This window comes from Camponotus vicinus, unplaced genomic scaffold (assembly GCF_025532165.1).
Source record: "Camponotus vicinus isolate PSW18456_S1 unplaced genomic scaffold, iyCamVici1.0 SCAF_12, whole genome shotgun sequence".
NCBI classification, from domain to species: Eukaryota; Metazoa; Arthropoda; class Insecta; order Hymenoptera; family Formicidae; genus Camponotus; species Camponotus vicinus.
In genome coordinates, this window is record NW_028141948.1 from 4,023,097 (window position 1) to 4,045,931 (window position 22,835).

The 22,835-nt window shown below is 29.2% G+C and overlaps 1 protein-coding gene, 1 long non-coding RNA gene and 1 other non-coding gene across 5 annotated transcripts; all 3 read left to right on the forward strand.

Moving 5' to 3' along the window:
• The first annotated feature begins 967 nt into the window (after window positions 1-967).
• Window positions 968-17,910, forward strand: LOC145963100 (sodium-independent sulfate anion transporter). 3 transcript variants are annotated; one of them, XM_083084757.1, is made up of 9 exons: window positions 968-1,165; window positions 9,157-9,347; window positions 9,679-9,816; window positions 12,210-12,488; window positions 13,040-13,349; window positions 13,806-14,108; window positions 15,300-15,534; window positions 15,942-16,174; window positions 17,710-17,910. In XM_083084757.1, exons 1-9 carry the CDS (start codon window positions 1,117-1,119, stop codon window positions 17,751-17,753), a joined length of 1,782 nt encoding a protein of 593 aa, XP_082940883.1. In that variant the 5' UTR covers window positions 968-1,116; the 3' UTR covers window positions 17,754-17,910. The 3 variants fall into 3 exon arrangements, with proteins under 3 accessions (XP_082940883.1, XP_082940884.1, XP_082940885.1); XM_083084758.1 differs by lacking the exon at window positions 968-1,165 and adding an exon at window positions 7,740-7,978; XM_083084759.1 differs by lacking the exon at window positions 968-1,165 and having other exon boundaries at window positions 9,230-9,347; window positions 9,667-9,816.
• Trnas-aga (transfer RNA serine (anticodon AGA)) lies at window positions 1,718-1,799 on the forward strand. The gene has a single exon. It is a non-coding gene; the product is annotated as a tRNA-Ser (tRNA).
• LOC145962819 (uncharacterized) lies at window positions 5,190-6,163 on the forward strand. The gene is made up of 2 exons (XR_014435977.1): window positions 5,190-5,561; window positions 5,937-6,163. It is a non-coding gene; the product is annotated as an uncharacterized LOC145962819 (long non-coding RNA).
• Window positions 17,911-22,835: the final 4,925 nt, after the last annotated feature.

Genomic DNA, 22,835 nt, shown 5'->3' on the forward strand with positions numbered 1-22,835 from the left:
CGTAATGGTACTTAATTATATCATAATCTATATGATATCGTATATCTTAATTATCTTGATTGACACTTAGCCATACGGATAATTACGACACGTAACAAATTTTGCGTTAATTGTTTCAAGGCTTAAGACAGGGACAAACAATAGCAGGAAGCGACGCTATCACATACTGGATTAGATTGCAATTAGTGTGTTAATCATTGTCAGTTATTGCGTATTTTTAGCGATCTTTGTAATCTATGCAAAATTTAAAGCCTTTCAAATAATTAAAATAAAAACAAATTATGAAAAACAGCATCAGTTATTTTTCATAATTTAGATTTAAATAATTTAGCAAAAAAGAATACTATTTGTACACATACAGAGAAATCGTATTGATTTTGTCTTTAATCTCAATATTAAAAAGTATATAATACAAATATATAATATAATATTAACAAGTATATAAGGTAAATAATATACGTATGTACATGCGCTATTAAAAATATATCTTAATAAATATATTTGTAATTATATGTATATACACACAGATATATATGTATACAAAAAATTTTAATTATTCCAATATTTTATTAAATATGCTTTGCAAAATTTTGACGAATATCAAAATTAAATTATTTTTAAAATAACTCTAGAATAATAAAATTTAATTTAAATTATAAAACTTTTCTTGTGTATATTTGATTTTATGATATACTTTTTATAATATTAGTTTCACACATTATTAGCATTAGTATTTGTGAAAATTATATTATTTGCACTAAAATGAAAGAATTAAGACATTGCCTCGAGAAATTGAATTTATTTTCGAGAATCTATTACACAATAATATTGTGTTTAATGACAGAACAAGTACAGTATACGATAGAGATATCAGCACATGCATACGCATATATCACAAGCGACGGATGAGTTCGAGGTAATAAAAAATGCGAGTTTATGCGTCACTGTTCGTGGAGTATGCATGTGATCGATCGTGCTTGATCGTACTCAATCTCTGCTTTATCGACTCTTCTTTATCTAATCGAAGGATTTCTAGCATGTCTTATAGGAAACACGGATGCGATGCGCGAATAAATCGCATATTTGTTCTTCTTGTGTGGTCTCTGATAGCATGAAATGTCGTTTTCACAAAGAAGATTTAACGAGGCAACACCACTTTTCTCAAGTAAGTTCTGCTTTAATTCTCTCAAATACACTCTTTGTGCATCATCATTTGCACTTCGATCGATTAGACTATCACTTCCTGTTACTCTTCGTTATAATTCATGCATGAATATTATACAAAATTATTACGTATGAATAAATATAAATAGATATTCCATATTTTTATTTTTTACAAATAGTTTTGTGTGCATATTTATTTTTGTGTATATATATCGTTTGTCTAGTTGATATTTAGTTTTATTATTATATCATTTTCTTATTTCTTATTATATATTTAATTTTTTATTATTGTTTTTTATGTTTTTTTGTTATTTTTATTCAGATGAGGATAGTGATCTGTGCATGTTTTATTAAAAAAAAGAAAAAAATGCTTTTCGGATCATCAACATTTATCTTTCATATCTTGAATGACTATTTATTTTATGTTTATTTATTTCTTCAATGTTACAATTCAAATATAAATTAAGAAAAAATTGTATGATATAAATTATATTAATATTTTTACTTATTCTATATGATATTATTGTTAAAGAAAAGATAGTACTCGCGTGGAGCAGTCGTGGCCGAGTGGTTAAGGCGTCTGACTAGAAATCAGATTCCCTCTGGGAGCGTAGGTTCGAGTCCTACCGACTGCGAGAAATTATAATTTTTTTTATTTTTCGAAAAATATCTGCAAATACCAAAATATATTTGTAGATTTGATATAAAAAAAGAGCTCAAGAGCTGCTATTTTTCATAAACAATTTCTTTTTTGAGAAAACTTTTACATGAAAGATAATATAAAGAGACTGTGAATACCACAAAAGAATGTGTTTTCTCTTATGAAATAAATTTAAAATATAAATTTATAAAAAATATATTTAAAGTTACTTCAAAAATATATATTAATAATTTAGTATGTTAGGGCGAGAGCGGTTAGGTTTCGTACAAGAATATATAATATACATTTAGAAAAATGATTTTAGTCAGATATTATATCTCATTATAATATATATAGTATAATATAATATAGTATAGAAATATACTGTAAAAGACAATTTTTTTTAAATATAAAAAATTTGTTATTTTAATGTAAATAATTTGTATCATGTCACTTTCTTCATTAACAATTTATTGCTTATTAACAATTATTAAAATATTATTAAACAAATAATTAATGTAATAAGAAAAAGTAAATTATTATGTCAAGCAGTTAAATGACGATGCTGCTTCTTTGTTTTAAGCCATTATCAAAGTCTCGCAAATAGCGACACATACTATAATTGTTTATTTATCTTTTTATCGCACATAATAGCAGTCATATGCGCTTCACAAATATGTCAAATCATCAAAGCGTGTGGTCTGGTGATTAATCAAAATCTTCCTTCCACATATAACATCTCGACGAATAATCAATTAATCTTGCTAATATTGTCTTCTCTAGAGAGAGAAGAAGTTTGATGAACGTACTGTGTAATATTTTTAAGTTTCGAATATATTGAATTCATATTTTTTTATATATATTTTATACAGAAACGTTTAACTTAAAATAAATAATATATATATATATATATACAGGGTGAGCCATTTTAATTAACGCACGCAATTATTTCGGAAACAAAGCATTTTAGAGAAAAATGTTTCAGACAAAAGTTGTTTGGTTTCGAGGGGGCCATAAGATGGTATCATTGGTTTGACCTTGAAGAGTTATTTGAAGGTCACATGAAGGTCACCTTCAATTTCTTAAATGGAACCTACTATTTGTCATTGCACATTCTTGTAGCTTATCTCGAGAGCTTTCCAAAACACTATAATTAAGTACCTTTTCGTTAAGTACTTTTTGAGTTATGAGGCTTGAAATAATTTCTTAATTTTACATAAACCGTAAAATATCTTGTAAAATATTCATTTTTCGATTATCTTACCTTAATACTTTTACGTACAAAATAATGAGAGGAATCAACTGGTGTAAAAAAAACACATAGTTGTTTTGAAGAAAAAATATGTAATTTGCAATTAACAATTCCATATTTTTTCTTAAAAACAACTATGTGTTTTCTTTACACCAATTGATTCCTCTCATTATTTTGTACATAAAAGTATTAAGGTAAGATAATCGAAAAATGAATATTTTACAAGATATTTTACGGTTTATGTAAAATTAAGAAATTATTTCAAGCCTCATAACTCAAAAAGTACTTAACAAAAAAATACTTAATTATAGTGCTTTGGAAAGCTTTCGAGATAAGCTACAAGAATATGCAATGACGAATAGTAGGTTCCATTTAAGAAATTGAAGTTGACCTTCATGTGACCTTCAAATAACTCTTCAAGGTCAAACCAATAATACCATCTTATGGCCCCCTCGAAACCATAACACTTTTGTCTGAAACATTTTTCTCTAAAATGCTTTGTTTCCGAAATAATTGCGTGCGTTAATTAAAATGGCTCACCCTGTATATATATATATATATATATATATATATATATATATATATATATATATATACAGGGTGTCGCATTTTAAAAAACGCACCTCGATAATTCTTCAACGAAGCATTTTCAGCAAAAATGTCTCAGACAGAAGTTGTATGGTTTCAAAAGGAACATAAGATGGTGTCATTAATTTGATCTTGAATAGTTACTTGAAGCTCACGTGAAGGTCACCTTCAATTTTTTAAATAGAATCGCCTACTTTTTATTGCATATTCTTGCAGCTCATCTCGAGAGCTTTCCAAAACACTATAATTAAGTTAGTTTTCATTAAGTACTTTCCGAGTTATGAGGCTTGAAATCATTAGTTTTCATTAAGTACTTTCCGAGTTATGAGGCTTGAAATCATTTCTTAATTTTACATAAACCGTAAAATATCTTACAAAAATTAATAAATATAAGACTCGAAATATAAAATTAACAAAACAGTTATAATGGCAATACGAGTCTAGTGTCGATGTTATAACACATTTATTTATATTACAATCAAATAAATATTGATATTAAAGCATACAAAGAGAGGATAGCGAACGTTTCGACCCTATTTTTGGGTCATCTTCAGCGCGAAAGTATATAATAAAAGATAATATAATAACAATGTGTTTTATATCGGAGTCTGTTACAAAGGTTGCTGTTTAAAGCGATAATAAATGTCTCGGTATCTCATTATCTTGACGATGCCTACGTAAAAACAAAGGATAAAAGTAAAATAAGTTAAATAAATAATGTAATTAATATGAACAAAGAAAGAAAAAGTACTAAATTAAACATGAAATTCTGAGATTGGAATGTTAATTTCCTCCTTCTTTTTTTAAAGCCATTCCTCCTTCTTTTTTTAAAGATACTCTGGACACTTTCAATTCTTTCCATCCTCGTCTACAATTCACAATGGAAATTGCTGTAGACAATAAAATTAACTTTTTAGATGTGACTTTAATTTCCGACAATAATTTTATAATTTTTGACTGGTACCGTAAAGATACCTTTTCCGGTAGATACCTACACTTCTTATCTCAACATCCTCTCTGCCAAAAAAGAGGCACAGTAATTGGTTTAATAGACAAGGTTTTCCGCTTGTCTCACCCTGTTTTCCATTATAAGAATATTAAATTGGCTATCAACATCCTTTTAAGCAATGGATACCCTTTAAATTTTATTTTCCACACATGTGTTGACCGCCTTAAGAAACACCTTTTCAAACCAAATTCCTTAGTGAATAATACCCAGGTCATAAACACAAATGATCACATTACTTATTTCACGATACCATACGTTCCTTCAATCTCCGGGCGTTTTAAACATATCGTTAAGGATTTGGATGTTCGACTCTCATATTACAGTATCAATAAAATGAAAAACTTCATCAGGGCTCATAAGGATCCTCTTCCTACTTCCAATTCTTTGAACGTCATATACAAATTGAACTGCATGGATTGCGATGCGTCCTACGTTGGACAAACTTGCAGACAACTGCATACCAGAATCAACGAACATCGCAGCCACATTAGACATAACACTAATTCTCAATCAGTCATCACGAATCACAGGGTTGGTTTTGATCACACTTTTGATTGGGATGGCGTTCAGGTTTTGGATCGAGAACCATATTTGAGTAAAAGATTGATCTCCGAAATGCTATATATCAAGAGGCAAAAAAATGGTCTCAATTTGCAAACGGATACTGAACGTTTACCAGAAATTTATTTAAATATTGTCAACAACTTGCCAAAAATTTAACACAGTTTCTATCATAACAAATAGGTCTGCGACTTTGCGTATGTGTACATTTATACATTATTTGACTCTCTTTACCGTTTATATATAAGTCACATTTATCCGTTAAAGACGAGTCGATCTTTGTCTTCGGAGATGTTAAGTTGTCTTTATTCATCTCCTCGGCGCGTCATTATCTTCGATGCCTGGAAGTAAGTCTTATTTCCGTAGTTTTAACTTCTTATCTGTTTAACCTTTTAATTTTTATTTCTTGACTATATGTTCAGTTTATTTAGATCATTTTTAATAAATTGACATTAAAATAATTTCAATCTCGTAATTTTCATGTAATTCTTAGTACTTTTTTCTTTCTATGTTCATATTAGTCATATTATTTATTTAACTTATTTATAACTTATTTATTTATTTCTTTGACTTTATGTTCAGTTTATATTTAGATCATTTTTAATAAATTAACATTCCAATCTCAGAATTTCATGTTTAATTTAGTACTTTTTCTTTCTTTGTTCATATTAATTACATTATTTATTTAACTTATTTTACTTTTGTCCTTTGTTTTTACGTAGGCATCGTCAAGATAATGAGATACCGAGACATTTATTATCGCTTTAAACAGCAACCTTTGTAACAGACTCCGATATAAAACACATTGTTATTATATTATCTTTTATTATATACTTTCGCGCTGAAGATGACCCAAAAATAGGGTCGAAACGTTCGCTATCCTCTCTTTGTATGCTTTAATATCAATATTTATTTGATTGTAATATAAATAAATGTGTTATAACATCGACACTAGACTCGTATTGCCATTATAACTGTTTTGTAAAATATTTTGTAAAATATTCTTTTTTCGATTATCTTACCTTAATATTTTTATGTACAAAATAATGAGAGGAATCAATTGGTGTAAAGAATAATTGTTTCGAAAAAAAAAATGTAATTTGCAATTAACAATTACATATTTTTTTTTAAAAACAACTATGTTTTTTCTTTACACCAATTGATTCCTCTCATTATTTTGTACATAAAAGTATTAAGGTAATCGAAAAATGAATATTTTACTAGATATTTTATGGTTTATGTAAAATTAAGAAATTATTTCAAGCCTCATAACTCAAAAAGTACTTAACGAAAAAGTACTTAATTATAGTGTTTTGGAAAGCTCTCGAGACAAGCTACAAGAATATGCAATGAAAAATAGTAGGTTCCATCTAAGAAATTGAAGGTGACCTTTATGTGACCTTCAAATGACTATCCAAGGTCAAATCTTTGCCACCATCTTCTGTCCCCCTCGAAGTCAAGCAACTTTTATTTGAAACATTTTGTTGTACATTCAAAAATAAAAAAGTTATTGGAGTGGGTAACATAAAATGGCTCACTGTATATATATATATATATATATATATATATATATATATATATATATATATATATACATTTTAAGATTTTTTTCTGAAACTCTGATTATAATTCATATATAGAATAATTCAAATCAATGCATATATATATATATATATATATATATATATATATATATATATATATATATATATATTCTAATACTCATGATATTTTTAATAAAGTACATTTTTAATTTTTAGAAGATTTAAGAATTTTTTTAATAATATACGTAATTACATAAAGATATAACACTTGTTCTTTAATAATATTACTAAAAATGTTATATATAATTTTAATGACCATAACTACATAACTAAATAAACAACCATAACTACATAAACAAAAAAACTTTTAGCAATTAAAATTCTCTCTTATTCACTATTTCTTTCTCTCTCTCTCTCTCTCTCTCTCTCTCTCTCTCTCTCTCTCTTTCTCTTTCTCTCTTTGTGTAATGAATTTTTTTATCGATAAAGAAAAAATGATGAGGAAAAATTAATTGCTAAATTTTATTGAGTTTACATGAACTAAACAATTCGATGACCAAATTCTTTTAGGCATTTTTTTCCTCTCTTTCTCTTTCTTATTTAATTTTTATCAAATTAATTCCTCAAGATTTCTGAGATAAATCTCTCATACAAATCTCACGTGCTTGTGTGTGTGGTATATATTGCAGTAAATATATAATAGTGCCATTGTTGCGACATTATCACGTGATAGCTAATAATCTTGAGAATCACGAGAATCATAGCGTTATTAAATATTTTTTGGCGAGATTATAATGATAAATCGACTGTCTCTCTTCAAATAGCCTATGTAAGGAAACCTTATCTTGAAAACTGTCAGCGTATTGGCACATTAATAAAGACGTTATCGCGATGCTAATGGATCATTAAAAAATTTATTACTTTTCCTCGACTCTTAATAAGTTATTAAGAGCACGGAACGTATCAGTACTTCATAAACTGTGTACTGCATAGGAAGTCTAAATCGCATTTTTAAGAAAATTTCCCTAAAAAGAGAGAGAGAAAGTTCGCGCCAATAAAACTATAATTTTAAAAATATACGACTAAAAATTTCGTGATTTGCTCGCTATTAACAGTTTCTAGCAAAAAATTATTTATGTGATGTGCTAACAAGTAAAAATTAGAGTGTATCAAGATACGCGTAATAACACGTGTTAAGATACAAGTAACTATGACACTATGTACGTATAATACAAGTAACTATGACACTACGTACGTATAATTAATTAATTTATTAATAATTTTAATTAATTAAAGATATATTCCAGGATAATAAATTTTTTATTCTTTAGTAAAACAAGTAGATATAATAAATAATATTTAATAAGAAATAATATTTGCACGTGTTGCGATTTTTTAATAACACGTTTACATAGTCTTTGATATCGCAATTGTCATCAGAACATTGATTAGAACATTGAAGGGCATAATTATGATTAGTTAATAGTTTTGCGCAATCCGTAACATGACATGGCAGTTGTGATGATAAGCTGTTTAAACTTAGATATAATAAAAAGTTATCAATGTAATTGATATAGAACTGATATAGAACTTGATAAAAATATATACGTTTTATGTGTGATAACTGATTAAATAAACAAGCGATATCGATAACATAAGCGATATCGATAAGGTTTATATAAGATTATTACTTAATAAAAAGAGCAACAAATATTAAATATAATTAACATTGCAGTTCTTTCTTCTACAAAAATTTTATCTTTGCAGCTGCTCCTAGTTTTTGATATTTTAAAACCTTATTAAATAACTTTATGATAAATAAAATTAACCTAAAAATAAATATTGCTTTAACATTATTTTTTTATTATTATCTAATTGTAAATTTTTAATACTATTATATTCACACATTTTATATTAGCAATATTATTTTTTTTAATTTTTATTCTTCATTAAATACAATCGAATCAAGATATATATATATATATATATATATATATATATATATATATATATATATATATATATATATATATCTTGATTCGATTGTATTTAATGAAGAATAAAAATTAAAAAAAATAATATTGCTAATATAAAATGTGTGAATATAATAGTATTAAAAATTTACAATTAGATAATAATAAAAAAATAATGTTAAAGCAATATTTATTTTTAGGTTAATTTTATTTATCATAAAGTTATTTAATAAGGTTTTAAAATATCAAAAACTAGGAGCAGCTGTAAAGATAATATATATATATATATATATATATATATATATATATATATATATCTTTTCTGCATTTTTATATGGCTTAATTGCAAAATTGATTCAAATTTTAATTTTAATTGATTTTACTATTTGTCTTTATATACATTCGTCATAAATCATATATTATAGGGTCGAATATTATATTCCCTCGGAGTTACAATCTCAAGGGGCTCTTTCTACGGAGAATACCGATTCTAGCATGGCTGCCTCTGTACAGTTGGGGCAAACTTCTGCAGGACATTTTGGCAGGGTTGACAGTGGGTCTGACCGCGATACCGCAGGGTATAGCGTATGCAACAGTGGCTGGACTTCCGGCTCAGGTGCGTACGCGATACAAGTGTCCTTGTCGCATGCAAACTTACTCAGTCGAGCTAAAACTATCATTGAATTTAATGCTTTAGCATAAACAGTAACTTCTCGAAAAATTGATTAAATTAATAAGATATTCCTTATAAAGTGAATTAAATTATCTTAAAGTTAACGATGATTTTAATTTGAAGATGGAGATTTGTCCGCAGTTTTTTTACACAGTTAATTAAATTTCTTAAGTATTTCGAAAATCTCTATCGAGTAATTCTAATTGAATTTATGATAGTTGGAAAAGCGACTCTCTCGTTAGGTCAACTTTTACTTAGTTAGGTTCAACTTTAGTATGGCCTGTACAGCAGTTTCATGGGTTGCTTCGTTTATCTGATCTTCGGTAGCACCAAGCAAGTCACGGTGGGTCCTACTGCGTTAATGGCTTTATTGGTGCAAAAGCACGTGATAAAACTGGGAGAAGATCTTGCCGTAAGCGGAATTTAAATATCGAATTTATAATAATAATTTAATTTCGAGACACTGATACCGAAATTTAATTTACTCTTTTTGTTTCTTACATAGCATACAATTATCTTTATATATTATGTCTTTATAACGTCTTTATATCTCATGTTAATATAATTTATTAATATAATTTTATAATATATTTTTATGTTTATTTTTAGAAATTGTTTGAAAAATTTAGAATTTTTTTACTTAATTTTTCAATTTTTTGTATATTTTGTTGATATAATTTTATTATGTCAACATGTATACAGGGTGTCGCGGACCACCCGTATCAGCCGAATATCTCAAAAACTGAGCGCGGCAGACAAAAATATTTCAGACAAAAGTTGTAAGGTTTCAAGTTACGCATTACATGGCGATATCAGTATGACCTTGAAGAGTGTTGTCAAGGTCACGTAAAGGTCACCTCCAACTTTTTAAATGGGACACCCTATATGCTTTTGCATATTCTTGTAGCTCATCTCGAGAGCTTTTCCAAACACTATAATTAAGTTAGTTTTCATTAAGTACTTTCCGAGTTATGAGGCTTGAAATCATTTCTTAATTTTACATAAACCGTACAATATCTTGTAAAATATTCATTTTTCGATTATCTTACCTTAATACTTTTATGTACAAAATAATAAGAGGAATCAATTATGTGTTTTCTTTACACCAATTGTTTCCTCTCATTATTTTGTACATAAAAGTATTAAGGTAAGATAATCGAAAAATGAATATTTTACAAGATATTTTACGGTTTATGTAAAATTAAGAAATGATTTCAAGCCTCATAACTCGGAAAGTACTTAATGAAAACTAACTTAATTATAGTGTTTTGGAAAGCTCTCGAGATGAGCTACAAGAATATGTAAAAGCATATAGGGTGTCCCATTTAAAAAGTTGGAGGTGACCTTTACGTGATCTTGACAACACTCTTCAAGGTCATACTGATATCGCCATGTAATGCGTTACTTGAAACCTTACAACTTTTGTCTGAAATATTTTTGTCTGCCGCGCTCAGTTTTTGAGATATTCGGCTGATACGGATGGTCTGCGACACCCTGTATATACAGTGTATATAGAGTGTATATAGAGTATATATAGAGTGAAGAACATCTCACAGACCGTGCGAAACGCGCGCTTATTAGTCATATTGTGAAATATTATTGTGAAAATTGTAAAACGGTAAAGAAATTTTCTGTTCAGTTTACTGCGCTTTACTCGCTCACGAGCGCTGGTACAATCTTTATGAGACATCTTGTATATACAGGGTGAGTCTGATAAAACGTCCACCGTGTTTTTCTCGAAAACGGTAAGAGATAGGTAGAAGACATCCATTATGAAAATTGTAGGATAAGTAAAAATTATTTTAATTCTTTCTATCATATTTTCTCGAGTGGTAGGACGTTGAAAATAGGCTAACTCCTTCACTCTTCCCCAGAGTTAAAAGTCCAAACATGTTAAGTCGGGTGATCTCGCAGGAAATAGTACAGGACCACCTCTACCTATCCATTTGTTTGGAAACATTCTGTTGAGCTCTGGCCTCGTATTTATTCCAAAGTGAGGTCGATCACCCGACTTAACATGTTTGGATTTTTCCAAATTTTCATTCTGACTTATTTTGTCGATACCTTGACAACGGTTGAATTTTCGAAAAAAATTCTGATACAAGTTATTAAGTTCATTGAGTACTATCGATAGAGTGACTACAAAGTACCCCTTTCCATTAAAAAAAAAATTTTTTTTCTATAATTCTTGATGTGAAAAACGGACATTCAAGGTTATTCAAGGTCATCAAAGTATGTGCCCCTACTTATCCTACAATTTTCATAATGGATGTCTTCTACCTATCTCTTACCGTTTTCGAGAAAAACACGGTGGACGTTTTATCAGACTCACCCTGTATATGTGTGTGTGTGTGTGTGTGTGTATATATATATATAGAGAGAGAGGGGGAGGGAGAGAATAAAACGCAGAAAATTAAACAGAAAAGTTCTTTACTATTTTACAATTTTCGCAATAAGAATTATTGAAATATTAATTAAGAATATATATATATATATATATATATATATATATATATATATATATATATATTATATTCGCAATAATAATTATTGAAATATTAATTAAGAATATATATATATATATATATATATATATATATATATATTCTTAATTAATATTTCAATAATTCTTATTGCGTTCTTGTCGCATGCAAACGATTTAATATATATATATATATATATATATATATATATATATATTTATATATATCAGGGATATATATTTATATATATATATATATATATATATATATATATGTATATATATTTTACTTTAACTTTTAAGTGGATAACATTATTTTTTAGGTTCTCATGTGTTTTTTAGCGGGTACTGTGATTACAATCATGGGAATGCTTCACTTGGGATTTCTCTTAGATTTTATAAGTATGCCCGTAATTTCTGGCTTCACTAATGCTGCGGCGATTATTATCGGTACTTCTCAATTAGGTACCTTGCTGGGCATAAAAGGGCGCAGCGAATCTTTCATCGACGCTATTTCACAGATCATCAATCAAATAAATAAAATTCAACTTTGGGATACTGTGTTAGGAGGGTGTTCGATGATAGTGCTGATTCTTCTAAAGGTATAATTGATTATACCTTTGGTTATCAAGGATTCGTTTTTTAGAGGAAATACTTTTTAAATTAATTACCGTTTTCCTAATCAAAGGCTTTTTTAGGCAAATTATTAATATTTTTTTATTAACAAAATTTAATTAAGAACTTTATTTAGCGAATTGTTAATATCGGGTATATGACGCTTTATAATTTTTAATATATAGAAAATTTTTTATATGTAATGTATAAATATATATGACATACAAATTTAAATTATATATGAATTTCAATTATAAATTTTATTCCATTAAATAAGTATAAAATAAAATTTTTTATGAATAGCTAGTCCATTAACTAAAATTTATACAGATTTTAAGGAAAAATTTTAGTCACCGGGATTAACTATTTATAAAAAATTTTATTTTATATGTATTTAATGGAATAAAATATAGATTGCATATTACAAAATATTTTTATAATTTAATAAAATATGGACGGTTATTTTTGATGTAGTCACCTATTTCAATGAGATATAATTGAAGATATAATTAATAGAATAAAATGTTTGAAAATTTAGAAACTACCTGGTAAGAAGTCGGGAAGTTTTTTTGAAAAATTCATGTGGCTAATTTCGTTGGCCAGAAACGCTATAGTTGTGATAGTTGGAACTCTTATTGCCTACATATTATTCTCTTACGAAATTAAGCCTTTTCAAATTACGGGCAATATAACGGAAGGCTTGCCACCGTTTTCCTTACCTCCATTCACCGTCATAAACGGAAATCATACGTATACTTTTGTGATGTTGATCAAAGAATTTGGTAGTAGTATCCTCTCAATACCACTAATCGGCATTTTGGAAAGCATCGCTATCGCTAAGGCATTTGGTAAGTAAACTTTATTGGTCACTCTTAAAGAGATCCAACTTCGATTAACTTTGATATACGTGTAGTATAAAAATGTCGATGTCGGTGGATCTTTCTCTCTTTAAAAAACACTTTAATTATTTTTAATCTTAAAATATACGGCTTTAATAAAATATACGGCTTTAATAAAATTATTTCAACCATCTCTTTTGTTAATATAACGTTCAAAATATAATAATTAATTAATTATCTTGCTATAGTTTAAAAAATACTTATGAATTATGAATTTAAAGCTTCAATGCAAGAATATAGTACATTTACAATTTCTAATATCCATTTTACATATAACGTCATATTTAAAGTAAATTTAAGAATAGATTATATAAAGTTATCTTGCATTATTCTTGCATTATACTCTTCAATATTATATTCAGCAAAATTTTGTGATAAGTTTAAAAATCTGTGATTAATTTTCAGCGAAGGGAAAGACTGTCGACGCGAATCAAGAAATGTTAGCGCTTGGTCTCTGTAATATATTCGGCAGTTTTGTGAGATCGATTCCTGTAACCGGAAGTTTTACTCGTACCACTGTCAACAACGCATCCGGTGTCAAAACGCCGATGGGCGGTGTGATTACGGGCAGTTTGGTGCTTTTGGCATGTGGCCTCTTGACATCCACTTTCAAGTTTATTCCCAAAGCTACTCTAGCTGCGGTCATCATAATCGCCATGTTTTCTATGTTCGAGATACACATTTTTATCATTCTTTGGAGAACAAAAAGTAAGTCTTCGTACTGATTATTTATAAATAGATATTTTCCCGAATTATAGGGCCAATATTTCGATTTTTCTCATTCGAGATATTTTTCAATATTTTATTTTATAATTTGACGAGGAATAAAAAATATTGGACTTTTTAGTTTGTAACAATAGCTTGATGTGCGAAAATAGAATTTTTTGACAATTTGAGATCATATTCAAATGAGCACACAAACCTGTATTCTTTTTTATTTCGGACAAAAAATGATCACAAAAGCCTTTTTTTTTTTAATAAAATTGTACAATTTTATCCGCAACTCAATTTATTTTATTATTAATCTTTTCAGGATTAATTTTTTAAAGACAATTTTTTATTCGAAATTATAATTTTATTGTACTAAAAATATGTTTTTGTAGGATGAATCTCAAAATAATCAATAATACAGAGCTCGAATTACATTCTTTGCATTTGAAAATTCCATTCTTTTGACTAGAAATAATCACAAACTATCCAGTAGTCAAAAATGTATCAACCATATCAGAATCTAAATAATCCTTGGTCTCAGTTTCAAATTAGAGTCAATATCATAAATAATTTTAGAAAAAATAGAAATAGGAGACATTTTTATATTTAATTCTTTTCAATAATGAAATTAATGAATTTCTTTTCTCTATTACTTTTATTCTATTGTCAATAAAAACTTACAAAGAAAAAATTTTCGAATTTTATTAGATGACTGTAAAATAAGCGAACGCGATTCTAAAATGCAAGTCAGAAGTAGGATCATGATATCAAAATGTATAGCCTGAAATCCTGGTTAAGAGGATTCATTGAAAAATGTTAATCCGTTTTCGGGATATTCGAGTTACCAAATATAGTATGCCCATTCTGAACCGATTAAGAAATATTGAAATTTAATTTTATTATTAATAAATTTAAAAATTTAAGAAAAATTTTACATTTCAAATCATAAAAAGTAATGGAAAAATAGAGGCTTTAACTGTATAAATAAAAGTAAATTCATAATTCTTTTCTTAGATATAACTGTTTAATTGTAATTATACATTAAATCTCATAGTGTTGTCAAGGATAATGTAAGATGAAACGGTATACAATATCAGGTCACAAAGCATTAAATATAGCTCGTTATAAATTATATCTGGAGATTAATCTAGTTCCTCTACATCTTCTTCGTTTTCTGGCGTTGAATAGAAATCGATTTGGTACCATTGACGGTGACGTTATTATGTTGCTTGGTGGTCGGTTTGGAGTACGGTATGATCGCCGGGATTGCGGTAAATCTAATTCTCTTACTCTATTTCGCGGCCCGGCCTGGACTATTGATCGAAGAGCGGATCGTCGATGGTTTGACCGTGCTTTTCGTATCTCCCAAGCAATCCCTGAGTTTCCCAGCCGCGGAGTATCTACGAGAACGAGTAATGTCGTGGTAAGTTCCGCCGCAAATTCGAGTAAGAAATGATTCGTATGCGCTTATATATTATGTCTTTCGGAGATGCGCACAAATTTTGTGAAATTGCGTGAAATTTAAAAATTTATAATTAATAACTAATTAAGTATCTTGACAAATGTTTAACAATAATAACAAATAAAACAAAGTTTAACACAATAAAGAGAATATATTATTCCTCATAAATTTATATTTCTATAATTTGAATGATTATATCTTGAATCTCACATAACTTGGAACCTCAAAATATTTTCGCTAAAAAATTACTTGCAAACTTTATCACAAGTCAACGCCACGTGCTTATACTTCTCGTGCTTACTCTTCTTTTTCTAGGAATATGTTATGTGTGTATTAGGGAGGTATGTATTTTCGATTTGCGTGTTTAGGTGCGACAAGAAATCAGAAAACTTGCCTGTGATAGTGGACGGTCGTAATGTGCTTAGGATTGATACCACAGTCGCGAAAAACTTGGCGCTACTCGTATCGGATCTTGCAACGCGAAATCAGAAGCTCGTTTTTTGGAATTGGAGTGAGGATGCGAAGCAGACGTTGATATGTTACGATCCATCACTCGCGGCCTATTGTAAATCGGCTGACAGCATAATACAGATATTTAAAGGTAAAATTTCAGATTCTCACAATTTCTTTTTCAATTGCTTGTTTATAAATAGACTTCTAAGTGGTTTACAATATAAATATTTTCTTTGGTATATATTTATCCTGAATTAATGTTTCTATTTTCAATTTTATTAAAAATAAATAAGTGTATAATATAACTAAAATATGTAAAAACAGATAAAAAAACAAAATACTTTTGTATTTTTTCAAAATTAAGACAAATTCTAATATTATTTAATATTACAAATGATTTGTTTTTGAGATTTTTATCGATAATAAAAATTTTTTGTATGTTCAGTTTTATTACAGGTTTTTGTTATGTTTTATTTTTGCTCTATTAAAATGAATGCAATGACCAGTATCAGTTTGCAAATTTACGAACGGCAGTTTTCTCTTTCCGATATTCGATGAAATAGAATAAAACAGAAAATAGCGCTTTAAAATTTTCCTTGTTTTTCGACGTGCTCTGCGTGCGTGAGTTTGCAAATTTACAAGCCTCTACGCTTTTAAAGAGGATACGCCCGGTGATTATTCGGAGTTGTTAATGAATATCCGGAAATTTCCATATCAACAGATTCAAATGTGACGCGACGTAACGTTCAGGAAACACACATTTGCGAATTTATGTCCGCTACTTTCTTTTAAGAAGAAAGAAGAAAAATAAATAAAAAAATAGCTCCTCGAGAGATCAATAGGAATTTCGCATTCGGTCGAAGAAACTTTTTCAAGTCGTCGCGAAAGACGTTACATCCACAGTTTTCGGCAGACTCATACTGGGAGGGATTTTGCATTGCGACTATATATGCAGTTACGATCGAACATCATGGGCATTTACACGACGACCTATACCATTACGTATGCGCATATCGAATCACTTATGACGACTTTTCCCTTTTTTTCCCCTAGGGAACTACCCTCTGCCTCATGCTAATATTACACTTCGAACGTACACCATACTGTTTCTATTGTATAACAATCGTAAAGACCAATTGATATAATAACTCGCAGTGTTCTAAACTGATGTGTTTCACATGTTTCATGTAAAATATAAATCTTTTCATCGATATATTTGCCATTAATGCGGTTAATTTGCTATAAAAATTTCGCACTGCCTTATTAGAATCGATCAGATATTCTGAAATCACTTGCAATCCAATACATATTCTGGATCTAATTGTATATAATATTTTTTTAATATTTATTTCTTCAAGTACCAATATTAATAATTAAATAATAATATTAATAACTGAAAGCTAACTAACATGATGTGGTTAAATCTGTCGGATGATTTTGTTTAAGATTATTTTATCGATTCATCATTTCCGCGGAAAATTTATTTACCGCTCATCAAAGACTGACATTTTTATTTCATAATTTTAATAAAACCTTAGTTAAAAATCAAAAGACTATAAATTTGCCAGCATTTTATGCTTTCTATTGGCGCAATAATACATATAACCGTCTCAAATAATATCTTAATTTTATAATGACAATTTTATCATATTAATTGCATGTGCATCGTTTTTTTGTTTTTAGATGAAACTGTAATTTGCTGTGAATCACTTGAGTTACTGCCATAACAAGATGTATGTTCGCTACAATTTCTAAAATAAATTATAAGGTGCTATTTGTTCAAATTGTTTATTTAGAATATTTATAGTGTATCATGTAATGTATAAATATATATAATGTAATATATAAATGTAATATAATATAATATTTTATTTAAAGTTTCGAAAATAATAGCAAACTATTTTTTATGCATTTACAGCGCTCCCTTTGTGCATTCATGTACATGTACTCTGATGTAAGCGATAATCAGATTAACTAGGGAAACTATGTATAAGTTTTATATATATATAGATATTGATGAATATTATTTTTATCGTCGAGAAGGCGATAGACGGGTTACATTAGCGATAGGTTGTTGGCCTTTATTTTATCACATTTCTTCATAAGACGGGCAGTCATTTTCTAAATCAATTAATAATATATATATGCATTTCAAAATTATTGAATCAAAATTATAAAATAGAATCCTAATGATATGAGCTAATATTTTACTATTAGATACATACATACACATACATACATATACACATACATACACATTTTCTCTCTTTGATAATTGAAATATATAATTATTGAAAAACTGTATATACAGGGTAGACCATTTTAATCTATACACGCGAATATCTCAGAAACACTGCATTAAATCGAAAAATGTTTCAGATATAAGTTGTATGGCTTGAAGGAGGACATAAGAGGGTACCATTTGTTTGACCTTGGGTGGCGTTGTCATAGTCAGGGCAAGGTCACTTTGGATTTTTTAAATTCTCTCTATTTTTTATTATATATTCTTGTAGCTCATCTCGAGAGCTTTCCAAAACATTATAATTAAGTTAGTTTTCATTAAGTACTTTCCGAGTTATGAGGCTTGAAATCATTTCTTAATTTTACATAAATCATAAAATATTAAATAAAATATTCATTTTTTCATTATCTTACCTTAATACTTTTATACACGAAATAATGTGAGGAAACAATTGGTGTAAAGAAAAAACATAGTTTTTAAGAAAAAATATGTAATTGTTAATTGCAAATTACATATTTTGTGTGTGTTTTGAAAAGCTCTCGAGGTAAGCTATAAGAATAAGCAATAAAAAATAGGGGGTTTCGTTTAAAAAATTAAAGGTGACCTTCATGTGACCTTTAAGCAATTATCGAAGACAATGGCATCATTTTATGTCCCCCTTCGAGTCAAACAACTTTTGTCTGAAATATTTGTTTCTACAATCAAAAATAAGAAAGTTATTGGAGTGGATAACTTAAAATGACTCACCCTGTATATGTAGAGTGTATAAATCATGCATCTCTAGAGAATGAATTGACGAAGTCAAAATAAGTCGAAAATAAAGAATGACAAAATTGCGTTTGAGTCTTCTTTAAAGAGTTACAATCAAAATCGTGCTAATTTGTGCATTCAAGTTAATAGGGAGTATTTGAACATTTCACTCTTCTATAATTCTATTTTTAGAATATTATTATATAAAACGTATGCTATTTGTTTTCTTACGTGGTATATTATTTAATAAACTAAGTAAATTTAATAAACTTAAAAATATAAAGCATATTATTTAATAAACTGCAATTAAAATAGGCGATGCTCATCAATTTTTTGCCACTTAATTTGATAGTCGAACGGAAAGAAAAAAATTGAGTTGATTATAACATTATAAATTTTGTAATGCATGCTGTTTCAGAAAAAATGGGCAAAAAAATTAACATTGCGCTGGGCAGTGGGGCTGAAAAATAGTAAGTGGCAGACTTGGAACTTTAAAAGTCCATTTTCTCTGAAACGGTCCATGCATTACAAAATTTACACCGTTGTAATCAGCTCGACGAATACTTTCTTCTGATACTTATTTCGACCAGCAAAGTGGCAAAAAATTGGAGAGTATTTTAGCCGCAGTCTTTAAAATAAGAATTTTTTTCAAAAATGTGACAATTATCTATTTGTTAATTAATTAATATGTTATGATTCTTAACTTATTATTATTAAAACAATTACAAAAATTCAAACAAATTTTAACTTAAGCAAAAATAATAAACCAAATAAATTATTTGATTGTAACTATTGTAATATATATATATATTATGACGTTGCCGTCCCGACGCGCGTCCATCCGCCCCGGAAATCTTTACGGGGCGCGAGTCGAGCGGCCGCGCCAGAAAAGAAATAGCGAGAGCCGTATTGAAATCTCCAGAGAGACGAGTCTTTGTTATATTTCGCGTTATTAATTAATTTTTGTTCTATTATTTTGTACGTCGGGCAACCCGCCGGAAAGCAACCGGAAGAGGCGGAAGAAGAATCCTTTTTGCAACAGCCGATACGACATTTCCGATCTCCGATTCGAGAACGGAGATAGCGCAGAGTCGCGGGCAGAATTCGCCTTTGTAATGAAAGGAGGAGACGTCTCCAAGAAACAGCTGTCTTGGACCGGAGTCACAGGACCGGTAGGCGCTACCCTCCGAGGACGGAGGACGAAGGACGAAGGATTGGCCTCAGGAAGACCGCCGATAACAGGGTCGCCGACATAAAGATTTTCAAATTATCGGGGCCGCTACGGCCCCCGATACGGCGTTGTCGCGGGGCGCATTAATACCACAGACATCTATACTATATACTAGACCGCTAACTTGCGTCAAATACATGTCCACGAAATGTACTAAATTCTCACGCATGCGTAACGTTGGTGGACAGCAGTCACGTTTGTGATTGGTTGACGTTATGTACAATGTACATAAGTATGTAATTTGTGTATAAACTTACAGTTGAATATAAGTTATTTTTAAATAATATATAATGTTTTTCGTTTTTAATTAAAATTTATCACAGCCTTTAAAGACAAAATATATCAAAATATATTTAAAAGGTATATGATATAATTAAAATCAAGATTAAAAATATATATAGAAGATTAAAAATATATAAAGATTAAAAATATATGTATATAACATTTATATATATATTTATATTTATTTTATTACAAAATTAAAAGTTTATAATGTAAAAAGTACAAGTTTTAAGATGAAAACTTAAATATTAGCTGGCTACAAGTGTCCACCATATTAGTTTTCCATCAATATTACGCATGCGCGACCGCCATATTACATGGTTTTCGGAAACACATTTTATGTACAAAATCAATGGGAGTTAGCGATCTAGTTATAGTATAGATATCTGTGATTAATACCTCGCATGTCGCGGCGCTATTGGTCGCGAATCCGCGCACCCCTGCGCGCAGGATTGACGCCGCTATTGACCCTGGATCCAGAGATCCAGGGAGCATAGATGCCAGTTTCGCGACGCTGCCCCCACCACTACATGTAGAGGAGGTAGCGCACACAAAGAAAGAGTCGTGTCCGTACACGTCGCCCAGCGCTCGGGCGGCGAGATTGTCGAAATTTCCGTTACGTTTTCGAAACGCCGTTCGGCCTCGCAAAGTCTGGCCATAAAAACGGGCTAGAAGAACTACAAATATCAGCGCTTTTTTATGGTCTCGATTTCGTATTGTTATTATTATCACCGCTATCGAAGAATTATCTGTTATACATTCCGTGATTTCAAATTTTCGAAGTTATGTTAACCTCTGTTATATTTCGTTATTTCAAATTTGCTAATTTATGTTATTATTATTTCTTTCTTGATTTCGTTATTTCTTTTACTTTATATTTTTTTTATATTTCTTTTCTTGAATAAATTTGTTCTATTTTCTTTTATATTAAGCTCGCGTAATTTATTTGAGTGTTCGCGTTTCATGATTGTTAAAGTCCGTTGTGCCTGTCAATTTTCGTAATTCCCGAAAGCCTCGCATAAAATAATTTAATATCCTTTTCAACAGACCCTGCCCCTTTACCGTTAGGTGAGCTAGTCGGCCCGTGGCGAATCAGGGAAGCTTTTTCTCGCGTTATTCTGGCGTTTAGCGAACTGATACGTGAAAGACCGTATCTGGCGCCCAACTTCTAGATCTCGAGACGGCCTTCGCTTCGCCGCGACTCGCGCGAGAACACTCTCCATCTTAGTTCCTCCAAGCGCGAGTATCTCTATCCTTGTGTTTTTGACGACGTTTTCGCTCCTCCTTTAGCATCCTCTCTAACACCTCGAATTGTATATAAAATTAACAATTTTGAGAAACGTCGCAATATATATACAGGGTGTATCCTGAAAAGTGGGAAGTATTGCAATGGTGGATTCAGGACACAGAAATAAGAGAAAAAGTTCATATAAACATATGTCCGATATGATCTTGTTTTCAAGTTACAGCTTCTTTTATTTTTCAACAGAATTAAGATAGTTAAGGTAACAGGAAGTGCTCAAAATGACTACCTCTAACTTGAATACAAGCACCAACACGTCTCATCATAGATTGTTTGACTTTTTCAAAAATTCTGGGTATTGCTCGAATTTCCCGGCAATCATCTTAAAATTAAAATTAATTAAAATTAAAGTTCATTATTTCAACACAGTTATTTTTAAGGTCAATTTTAAGATTGACGGAGGCACTTTTAGAAAAAACGTTTGATACAAAAGTTTCTTATTTTTTCACGTACAATTCGAATCTGTAATAAAAAGTACCATGTTCCCCTAAAAAAATTCAACTTCCGATCCGGCGTATTTCCGGTCGGTACCCGATTTACTTAAAAATTGTTCGCGATTTTTGATAAAAGCCACTTATTTTCATTTTAAAAGGGGTGTACGAGTAGTCTGGGACACCCTGTATATACAGGATTCAAAACAATCTGATGTCTTTGAAATATGACATTCTTGAACGAATTCTAAGACTATTTTTGCTCTTGAAAAATTTTGTCCAAAGCTTAATTTTTTCCCCAGACAGTCAATTTTATTGCACAATATTTGATCCTTTGAAGTGTATTAAATTATTATTGCAGTTTCTACACAATATTTAACAATATTATTACCGTCTAAAAGGGTTATAACGTAACTCTTAAGAATAAAATATCAAAAAAAAAAATAATTTAAAAAATTAAAAAAAATTAAAAAATTAAAAAAAAATTTTTTCAAGAGGAAAAATAGTCTTAGAATTTGTTCAAGAATATCATATTTCAAAGACATCAGGTTGTTTTGAATCATCCTGTAT

Excerpts from the sequence above, each read along its gene's own strand:
- LOC145963100 (XM_083084757.1), top strand. The coding sequence starts at position 1,117 with ATGTCGTTTTCACAAAGAAGATTTAACGAGGCAACACCACTTTTCTCA. Across the intron at positions 9,348-9,678 it reads TGGCTGGACTTCCGGCTCAG|TATGGCCTGTACAGCAGTTT; the intron begins GTGCGTACGCGA and ends GTTCAACTTTAG. Across the intron at positions 14,109-15,299 it reads CATTCTTTGGAGAACAAAAA|AAATCGATTTGGTACCATTG; the intron begins GTAAGTCTTCGT and ends GGCGTTGAATAG.